The 11,518-nt window shown below is 38.7% G+C and overlaps 1 protein-coding gene across 1 annotated transcript in view; it reads right to left on the reverse strand.

Annotated features, from left to right (window-relative positions):
• The window catches only part of PIK3C2G (phosphatidylinositol-4-phosphate 3-kinase catalytic subunit type 2 gamma), a 189,114-nt gene extending 178,383 nt beyond the window's left edge, over positions 1–10,731 (reverse strand). Inside the window, exons 1-3 of the mRNA XM_083859117.1 lie at positions 10,662–10,731; positions 7,137–7,878; positions 2,380–2,462 (exon numbers count right to left, since the gene is read on the reverse strand). Coding sequence (XP_083715243.1) covers positions 2,380–2,462; positions 7,137–7,781 — 728 coding nt within the window. The 5' untranslated portion in view covers positions 7,782–7,878; positions 10,662–10,731. The remainder of the gene's footprint in view (positions 1–2,379; positions 2,463–7,136; positions 7,879–10,661) is intronic.
• Positions 10,732–11,518: the final 787 nt, after the last annotated feature.

The raw sequence follows: 11,518 nt of genomic DNA on the forward strand, positions 1-11,518 counted from the left end.
CAGCATCAAATTACCTATGTACACAAACAGTCTTTCCAGAACTGAGCAAACCTCATCTCCTTCCCTACCCTACACACTGCTTATATTCTAGCAAAATGTGGGGACACAGATCTGCTTTTCAGACAAAAAAGAAAACCATTCCCTTTCCTAGAGTGTTGCTCAGTTATGGCCAACTACTCTTCTCAGGTGGTGAAAGGGCTGCTGGCCCGAGCAGGTGGGCAAAGCACTGCAAAACTTTGAAACTTTGGGTCTTCCAAAGCATAACTGAAGCACTATACAAACATTACACAAACAAAATCTTTTGCTACTTGCTTTCTGTGCTGCAACCACTCAGTGTGTAGAGAAACTACTGACATTTCTAGAGATTTGCTATTTCACAGCATTTCATAACACAATGTGTTTGTCTGCAGGGCAAACATATCCTTGAAGACACTGAGAGGTGGAGGAACCCTGGGACAGCCAACTTGGCATCTTCTGGTCTGAAACTCTGTTTAGGATGTCTTCTGAAGCCACCCAGAGATGACTCTTCACTACAACTCTGTACAGTCACAGAAGTAATCTGAGAAAGGGCTTTTGAAGACTGATTTACAGTCATGTACCAAATGCTTCACTTATAGACTGCTACCTGTGCAAGTATTACCTAGAGAAAAACACAATGCGTTTCTGTTTGAGCTACAGGCTAGAGCTGCAAGAATGCAAGACACAGAGTCTGAATTATATATCCTGCCTCTGACAAATGAAACTGCCAGCAATTGAGATTCATTGGGGACTGGGAGGATGCTCATTTGGCAAGACTGAATATGTAAGTTATTTGAAAATTTATGACTTTTTTTGTCTTTTGGTTGCAGTGACATTTGGTCCTAAAAATGTTTCTCTACTTATTCAAGAGAAGAAAAGCAAAAGCTGTTCTTTTTTTTCTTTTTAAGAGTATTTGCTCATGACACACACACAAAACAAGTTCCTGCAAAACAAGAATGGCTTATTCGTATTTATCTTTTTAGCCCTGTAAATAAACTCATCTATTCAAAAATCAGTATAAAGCTTTTCCTATAATTAGAATGTTTAGACATTAAAAAAAATCTGAATAGCTGGGAGGAAAGTAGTCATGTGGAATGTTCCTTCATGCATCTCATGGTAGAAATGGATTGGGGTTCAGGCTGATGAACTGTGGAAAAGGAAACTGAGACATGGGACTAAGTATGTTTTGAAGCTGACCACTCCATTTGAATAAATAATATACTCGCTCTTAATTTCAGTGCAACATCAAACTGGGTTTTTTGGTTGGGTTGTTTTGGGTTTTTTCTTTTAAGAGAAGCAGCCTTGGCTGACCTTGAATAAAATCAATTCATTAAAGTCTAATAACAAAATCAGGATTCCATTTACCAATGACTTTCCGGGGGGAAAATCATGCATTTGTGCTAGCAACTTGACAGTCTGATCAGTGAATATCCAAAAAAGAAAAATCAATCTGCACAGATGGTCTAAATACTTGTAAATTTTTGTGTGCTTGGATTTCAACACAATTTATTTTTCTGCAGAAGATTAAGAAAGCAAAAAATGTTCTATCTCATTAAGTCAGGCTATTAAGTGCAATGGTAAAATATAATTAAAGTAGGTTTTGTCACTTGCTAAGTCTCACTTTTCATTATGACAGTATGTAGCAATTCTGTTCTCAATCAGTTCCTTCAGCTCTTATTTTCTGCTCAGAGTTGTTCAGGCACTAATATTGCCCAAGACAATGACAGAAAAAGGATGGGAAGTTTCATACACTATAAGCCATCACCAGTGAAGAATTAAATGGACTTATCACTGATAAAGCAGACAGTTAGAAGATAAAATATTTTTTGAATTAATGTCCCTTTTTGGTTTTTAATATTTAGACCAAAATTAGAAGTGTTTCCGTATTTAAGTAGGTACTGGAATTATAGCGTTGTTTGGGACTGCAGGGTAGGGTTGGTTGACCTTAGGTGGATGCCAAGTGCCCACCAAGGTGCTCTGCCACTCCCTTCCTCTTCAGTACATGGCCAGGGGGAGAAAAAATGGGGGAAAACCCTAATGGGTCAAGATAATGGCAGTTTAACCAAAGCAAAAGCCACACATGTCATTAAGGGAGGACAAAATATTCTCGATTTCCAATCAGCTGGCAATGTCCAGCCTCTTTCCAGGAAGAAGGGCTTCAGACAAATGTCATTGCTCAGCAGTAGCCAAAACGCTGGTGTATTATCCACACCTTTCTAGCTGCCAATATACAGCCCAGCCCTGTGAGAGGATAATTAACTCCATCCCAGCCAGCCCCAGCACACAGGAATAACCAATCCAATTAATGTAAGTAAGTGAAATATGATAATTGGCTGAAAAAAAAGCTTTTTCATTACTTACTTCTCCACTGCGTTGCAAAAACCTACTGTGTTTTCATTACTTCCTTGATCTGTTTCAATCAGCTGGATAGACCAACCTGCAGCCTAAAAAGAGCAAAAAGGCCCCAGAAAAAACAGAGTTATTTAGATATCAGAAGCAGAAAAACCATAAGGCTAACCTTGAATTTTGTTCCACTCCTCCCCTGACTTGATGGAGTTCCAAATAAACACAAATGACCCCATTTTGACTGCACTCTAAGTGATTTCAGGAGTCACAAAGCATTAGCTACTCTGGGTAAAAACTGCTTTTCCCCTCCATGCAGAACATGAAGAATTTCAGACAAAGCTTTCACAATTCACTTGGTACCAAGGCACAGATAACTCCAAATGCAGATATTAAGTTCACAAAAGAGAGACAAACTGAGGCTTATACTTCAGTGTGTTTTAATCCTCATTTTCTCTCTTTCTGCCCTGTCAGGAAGCTCAGCATCCCGTCAAATTCCACAAACCTGTCAGGTAAGTCCCTAAGACAGATAAGAGGGAGCCAGTGGACTCTACTGAGCACGAAAAATCCCCCACAGACTTTCCATGAACTTGGAGATCAGAGGTCTGGGCCACTGCTTTGGGTCAAGCATCCCCTTGTTTGCCTGAAGTACTCTTCAGCCAGAACATCACCTCCAGGAAAGAACTTAATGCTCTTACATCTGCAAGCCCTTTCTACTCTTGTAGGTAGAGACATTACAAGGCTTAGCTGTATAAGAGCTTTTAAACTCCTCCAGAAAGAGAAAGGATGTGTCACAGAAGAGGAAACTGAGATGAGGCAAAAGGTTTATTTTTATAATTGGAATAATAATTTATATAAAAGTGTGTAGACTTGTTTAAAAGATAACTAATAAACAGAACTTAAGATTCTTTTTGGTTGGGTAAGAAAGTGCAATATGCATTAAAAGATGCAGGGTGGGAAATTTTAGTTATAGTTTAAAAGATGGGATGATTATAAAAGACGAGAGATCTGCCAGGAGCTGGCTGGTGGGAAAATCACAATGGCAGAACTGGAAGCTCAAAAGCCAGAAACCTTCTGTTGATACAATGAGACCCAAAACTGATGGAATGTAGTATTTTCATTACCCACATTTTCACATAAAGCATTAGGAGAATGCATATGAAATTTAAAGATACTAAGGGGGAAACATAAATAGTGGGGAAAATTGAAATTGTCTGGTAGGAAAAAAAGATGGATAATCTTGAGGGTGTAAATAAGAGAGTAAAATTAAATTTAGCAATTGAAATCAATAGTCCATAATTCCCTGGTTCTAAGAACTGCTGAAAAAGGTCCTTCAAAATCCAGTGAAAATATCACACCTCCACTGGTCCATTCTTTCCATTTTGGTTAGGCACCTACCTTACAATTAATTTGTTTTGTCAGACAGCAACAAGAGCTTTTGGAGGATGTTCAGTATTTAGAAATTATGAGTGATTTGGTAACAGTAACAGCCTCCCTCAATTCCTATTCATTAAAAAACCCACAAAAACAAACAAAAGCTTCTTTTTCGCCTGCAGCTCTGTCCTTGAAGAGCAGGTACAGTGCCCTGAAAAAAGTACATGGAAAAATAGAAATACCCGCTAAATGAAAAGCTAAGAAAATTAGTCCACAGGTAACAAAAGGTGAGGCTGGGACATAACACTAACTGGCACTAAATGGCATTGAATGAAGGCACTAAAATAGCAAAACCACAACTGCAAACTAAGGAAGGAGAAGCAGAAAGGAATTGAGCAAGAAGAGGGACAAGACTTGGGATGCATGGTTTGCCACAAGGACATGGGTATGAATCCCCAAATCCTCATGGCTTGAAGAAGAGTATGATTAGATAATTACTAAAGGATAGAAAAGAGGAGACTGAGAGCACAAAGCTGCAATCTGGATCCTCCCCTGCAAGGCACAGGAGCTCTCTGCTTTTTTTCACCTTTGCTGGCAGCATCTCTGAGTGCTCCCTCATGGCAAACAAGAATCCTGTCCAGCATAGTAATAGTCTACACATCTGGGAAATACCACTGCTAAGTCACTCAAACTCATTCTGGTGGCAGAGGTATATAGAAGAGATAAGTAGCTCCAGCTCTGTTGGTGAATCAGAGTTATAAGAGATTTAGTTTGGTCATGTCTTCTTTCCACATGTCCAGAAACTTTACTTTCTTCTTCTTGCATATAAAGGGAAAATGTTAATTACATGATCACACTATTGTGCTTTATTTTTCAACAAGACTTGTGTTTCTGTGCACTGCAAATATGTTAAAGAGAGCAGTGAATGAGACAGAACTGCACATGGAGAGAAGTCATGACAACAGGATCAACTGAATGCATCCCTTGATGACTGGAATCTTTTTTCATCCATAGACTCTTCACGTTATGCTAATCAAGTCATCTAAACCATCCTTCCAATATGAACAATAATAGTGTATATCTCATTTCTGGAGCAGCCAAAACAAAATCATGATGTTTGGTCTGATGATGGGACTTGGGTGAAGATATGAGTCTTGTTAGTTACTCTGAAAACATTGTCATCTAAAATTAGATCCTAAATATCACAGATGGAGTAGCTAAATATATTAGATACTTTTTAGGCTTTTTATCTGTTTTCTTTCTAATATGGACAAAAACTCCCTTTTTTTTTCTCCTTTCACTGGGATGTTATGAAGATAGTTTCCTTTACTATTTTTGAACATCTGACCTGTAATGACAAGGCCAGAAAAAAATTAATGTTTCCTTTATTGCATTTGACATACTTGACATATTAGCACACATTAAATAAAGCTTAGGGCCATAAAACTGCATCCAAGAGCTATGGATCAGAACACTGGTATCATTTCAGAAGCATGAATATTTCATCTTGCCTACCCATGACCCATCTCAATTCTAATTTCTATGTCTCAGCATCCTTTCTATTTCACTCTGAATTCTTGGTTCTCATCTCCTACTATACTTGGATGCATTATTTATTTGTTCTGGACCTCACAGATCCAACCTGTTCTCATTCTTTTCCTGTGGTGTTCCACCTTTCCAACCCTTCTGATTGTCCTACTCAGCATCAGATCTGTCAGCTCAGGCTTTTCCTAAACCCCCAGCCCAGCAGCAGTAACTGCTTTACAGGCTTTTTTTGCTCTTCCTTCTCTGTAAGAGTTCTTTCACTCTTATTTTCCCTTATCATCTCAAGGTTCAGCTGCCAGCCCCTTGCCTTGGCTCTCTTTCTATCCTGACATGGCTTTTCCACCCTGAAGGAATTCCTGTGACCACAGTGAATTTTATGCTACAAATCAATTCACTCCTCTCTCCCGTTTCTCCCTCTTCTAGCTAAACAGCTCAAATACTTCCCTGACTTAATCAAATCCTCCCACACATTCGATTGTAGTTGTCCTTGACTCACTCAGCTCTTCTCTTCCCTCCCCTATAATTCTCTCCTCCTCGGTCACAGAAGCGTTTGTGCCTATTCTTAAATGCCTGCTTCCTCTAGCACCTCTTCTTCCCATCCCATGATTTAATCTCTTCCTGCTCATTTGTATCCCACTATTTTCTGCTTTTCTCCTGAGAAGGTTTGTTCTTTTCATCATCATGTCAGCATGCTTTAGTTTTCCTATCATGAGTAAAAAGCAACAACAGCCTTTTGTCTCTCCACCTATTCTTCCCCTCCTCTTTTGTATTCATCACTGAAATTCTAAAATGCGGTGCACAAGATTAGTCTTAAGAGTTCTTGTCCTCAGATATATTTCCCCCTGCTGCCTTCCCATCTGTCTGGGCCTGCATATGTTTACTTTTATAGTTCTCCTTATTCAGAGACACAGAAACAAGTCAATCAAGTGTCTCTTCCCCTTTGCTGTATGATACTGTGATCACTGGGAGTTAAAAGCAGAAGGTGAACCTAAACTGTCTTTTAATATTCATGGTGCAGAGGTATCCTGTAGGCTATTTCAGCATTCCTATAATGATTCAGAATTCTAACAAGGACTGGAGGAAAGGAAGGATTTATCATTTTCTTTTCCCTTCTCCATATCAGGATTTTGAAAGAAAGAAAATGAGGACAGATATAACATCACAGAGAGTCATGGGAGTCCCATAAGACACGGTTATTAAAAACGGCAAAATCACGAATAGAGCTATGAACACCTGATGAAGGAAGAGAAAAGATAAAGAGTTTTCTTCAGACAGACAGCTGAAAGACAGAGTCTGTGTTATAGGATCCAGCTTCCACAGTTAGAGTAGGTGTGTCTATTTTTAGAAAATAATTATATATGCACATGGAAGTGCATGCAGAACATGGTGATAGTAGGATGGGCTATATGTTTCATCTCTAGCATCAGGATATGTCAGCCAGACTAGACACAGAGACAGTAATCTGTCTCAACAAAAACCAAAATAAAACAAACCAGATTCAACATAATGTATTGTTATTTTGAATCTCAGGTTTCATATTGGACCATAAAGATTTGCCATCTTATCTTTCAAACGCAACTTACTTCACATTTCTGTACTTACCCTTCTCTGGTAGTTTTATAGTTCAGTGAGCCATAAAATGAGCCTACTGGAGCATTCTAGACCATAATCTAGATTCTCTTCTGGTATAAAATTCTTTTGCTTCCCCTGAGGCATAAATGTTTTATTTTTCATAAGGTCTTTAAATTAAGTGCTTCTAATCCATGTTGCAACAGTGTGAGTGAATACACAAAGTAAAAGGACACAAACAAGAACAAAAAACTTTAAGCACTGTTAATATGAGAAAGTTTAAATACCTCTCTGTTATGCCCAGAGCCCTGGGGGTGGGAGGGTCCTATGTTGCATCTTCTGGAAGTGTTGGTTAATGAAGCTTTTCCATTTCCACTTTCTTCTCTGACTGTTTGTCCAAATGGATAATTGTCTAAGAAGACAGGACTTGGAGCATCCGGATTGTCAAAGCCTATCTGAAACTCCAGATTTGTGTTGCCCCTTTCCATATTTGAAACTGAATTTACACTCTTCCTTCCATGGAGTTCTCTCTCGTGATTGAAGGGGTGGGAATCCACCACAGAGAAGTTTCTGCAATCAGGCAGTAAAGAAGGTCTGAAGCCAACCACTGGTGGCACTGTGCCTTGCTGCCAGTGAGGGATTGGATTTCCAGGGTAAAGTTCTCCATGGGCAAGGAGAGGATGACTGTAAAGATGCTGGTCAGGCACATTCCAAACAAAAGGGTCTGACAGGAAAGTAATTTCTTCGTGATGATGTGGATGGGATGAACCATAAAAAAAGAATTCATTGTTGACTTCATCAACTACTCGATCAAATCCCAAGGGGATCTCTCCAAAAGAACCAGAATGGTACATTGGGTGAGATGCCTGGTGCCCAGGCTGTCCTTCACAGAATTCACTGAGTGAGAAGGGCACCCTCCCAAAATGCGCCATGGCTGATTGTTCCCTTCAGTCCTTTTTCATCCTTAGGAAAGTCTCATAATAGTTCCAAGGCCAAGAGAGCAATGTTCAGAACAGGAGCTACATACCACTGAAATGAAGCACAGAATGGCAGTTAAACCCCAAAATATCTAATATAATGAAAGCACTACACTGGTTTGGTCTTTTTTGCTTTAGAGCTTTCTCCATAGAGTGGAAATATTTTCTTAATGTGGAGCTTGATTATTCTTTTGTTCGATCCTTATTTCCAGACATATTATTATTATTATTATTACTATTATCGTTGTTGTTGTAGTCATTGTAATAAAAATAATAACAGCAAATTACAAGTAATATTATCATTATCCTTGACTCCTAAATAATAGCAACAGGATGCCTGAAACAGCTGATCTAAATATTAAATACTAATTCTGACAAATAATAAAATCTTATTTTTCCCATCGTTTCTACACTTGCATAGCACACATTGCAGGAAGGAAGACTTGGTATTAATGGTTGTCAGTTTCATTCATATTTTTCTCTTTTTTTATGCCTCCAATTCCTTCATATTCTACCATGTTTTGTCTTAATGTAATCAGATGAAGAAAGTTAAGTCAAAGAATATAGAAGACATAGACCTCCAATTAATATTCCCCAAAAGCTAGGATATGGCATATATAAAGGGGGGAAAAAGAAAAAAAAGAAAAATAAGTTTCAGCCTTTTTTGTTTCTTGTTTTACAGAAGAAAATTAACTTCAAAGCCTGAGGCTGGACTTTTTTTAACAAATTAACAGGCAAGGGCATGAGCTCCTGCAGCTCTATCATTAATGTTGTTACCTTAATGTTGTTATAGCAAAATTCTTGATCTGATTTTGTCATGTGCCAAGTACTCTTATGGTTCAGATGGGCAGCATACACTGGAAACTGCTGTCAGGGTGCATGAGGATATACTTTTTAGGAAGGGAGTTTAATTCTACAACCAAAGTTTATTCTGAGCCATTTGCCCTCAAGGACTTGGCCTGTTTCATTTACTGATACAGATGTAGCTTAAAATCCACAAATGACACAGAACAGCAATACCACACACTGCACACAGTTGTGCTGGAGTACTTTATCACCTAAAAGAAATAGAGACATCTGATTTAATAATTCAATAAAAAAATGTATTCCCAAGCAGAAAGAGAAAAAGCTATTGAGATAAAAACTGTGCTCAGAAATTGCTAAAGCTTACTGGCTCCACAAATGGATTTTCCATTAAGTCCCCAAGATACTGTATTAGTTTAGATAATAGCACCTTGCAATGGAAATCTATGTTGCAACAGAAGGCATTCATCCCAATTTTATTTCTTTTTGTTTCATTTTAAGTCAAACTCTAGGTAACATAAGCTCGTGTCACCCACACTCTGGAATGAGAAATGAAATGAACACTTAAACAGGCTAAAATAAAACCCACAACTCAGAGGCTGAACTGCTGTTTCGAATACTCCACTTAGTAATTTAATGTGTTGCATGCTTTGGTTTGCTTTAACTTGCTGAAAAAAACCCCCACATTTATGAAATTACACTGGGCTAGATAACCAAAATGATGCATACCACTTTGAATGGTGATCTAAAATGCAATTACAGTTTTGCAGCTTTCTCTCAGAATGAATACTGAACTTTACTATGTTTTTAAATAAAAATGGCACCATCATAAAAAAAGTAAGCATAACAACAAAAGTTTCTTGTACGAAATTGTCCTAATTTACAACTTTCTCTATTTTTCATTTCCACAACAGGTAAATAAAAGAAAGAAAACAAGAAAGAATGTTATATAGCCATTAAATCAAGAAGCATAAGGTCTTTCACTCTTTTTTTAACCCATCTTGAAACTTGGAATGTTTCAGGAAGAAACAGAAGATAAAATAAGAAAATCTCCCTGCAGTCCCATCTTCCTTAAAAAAATCTTGGCTGCCTGGATGACTACAAGGCATATAAAATACAGTACCTTTTACACCCTTTCAACTGTTTCTAAAATATTTTCCTTAGATTTCAAACAAATTCTGTTTATGATGGCATGTGAATGTCTGACATAAAACCTTGCTCATTCACCACTGTGGCTTTCTGCAACCTCTGCGCAGAAACACCTTGTATCTTCCACAAGTGCTTGTGTTTAAAACTGACCCCTGAGGGTGGAAGCTCAGCCTGCCATGGTGCAAATCTCCACGGTGTGAGTCGTGTTAGTTTGCTCAGAACCACCAGGGTCAGCTCCTCATTCTTTTCAAAGCAGCATACAAAGTTCAGGGAAGGACCTGGCTCTTTGCCAGTCATTATTTCACCTTGTGAGTCTTGTCAAGTGCCTTAATAAAAACAATTTTCAAAAATCACTAAGGAGGTAAAATTTATATGATTTTTTAAAATAAATCACCTAAGTTTATAGTTGGTTTTTTTTTTTTTTTTTTTTTTTTTTTTTGTTTTTGTTTTTGTTTTTTGTTTTGTTTGTTTTGTTTTGTTTTGGTTTTGTTTTTGTTTTTTTTGTCTGGTGGTTTCTCAATTCACACTGAATTTTGGAGGGTTTGGCTTTTTATCCTTCTACAGCTATGGAGCCCTCCTTTGTCCTTTGGAATGACATCTGTATTTTCATATAATCACGTGGTTCTGGGATCAGGGGTTTTAAGGGGAAAATCCCAACCGACACTGTAAAATATCCACTACAAATCAAGAGACTTGAGAGTCTCACAGCATTGCAAGTACCATCCAAGCACACAAAAATACTTCCCACACTTGGACATGCACATGAATCCTCGTAAAAAAGCTTGGCATGCTGTGGGCAGTTTTCCCTTTTACCATTTCCTCCTCCCAGGAGATGACTGGGGCACTTGCTAAGCAGTAGGAGCATCTGTTGCAACTCCTTACCTGAAACACAATTCTTTGGAAGGATATAAAGCCTCCTGTGCCTTCCTGCTCACAGACCCGTGCTTAGGTGACCTATGTGCTTTCACTATCAAGGAGGCGGTAACTTTTCTTTCAGGAGCTTTTCCTTCCTGTTTAACCGGTTTATGGTGGTGATGGTTCTCTTCCCAAGTCATCCCTCAGGGAAAACTCGAACTGCAGTAGCAATAAAAAGCTAACACCTTATCTATTCTCCTTCTTGAGTTGGAAATCCAACCATAATTTTAATTTTATATATATATATATATATATATAGTAATAGACTATCTCACATTTTCAGCGCAAGTTTCCAACATGCTTAAAATAACAACTTCATTAAGGGGGAAGAATCACCTCTTAGGAAGATTTCTGCACAAGAATAAGGTTTAAAAAATGTTCTCTACTCCATCTACATGCTCTGAGAGGAGGTCCCAGCTCCAGTCAATGCAAACCTCTGATGGCAGAATGGCCCTCTGGCTTTGGCTCCTCAGTGTGCAGAGCTGGGATAGCACAAGAGTGGAAGAACCTCCCTCATGCTGGGATATTTCCCAGGGACCAGTGAGGACTTGGCTCTCTGCAACAGGCCTGAAGAGCTGGAGTAAACACAGCACTGGCCACGTCCATCTTCCACAACCCCAAAGAGCCCAGTACCCTCCATAAAAGGGAGCAGCAGAGGCCTCTCCAGACAAAACACAGAGGGAGTTCCCTCAGGGACCACTTGCCTTCACACTTCATACCATTCCTTAAAAAGTTATAAATTGCTCCACTGAAGTGGCTGCTCAGAATTCAAGCAAAATCCCAAGGTTGTAACAGGCAAGAAAATATCCTCAAAACCAGGGAAT

Source organism: Zosterops lateralis, assembly GCF_965231275.1.
Source record: "Zosterops lateralis genome assembly, chromosome: 4".
Classification (NCBI taxonomy): domain Eukaryota; kingdom Metazoa; phylum Chordata; class Aves; order Passeriformes; family Zosteropidae; genus Zosterops; species Zosterops lateralis.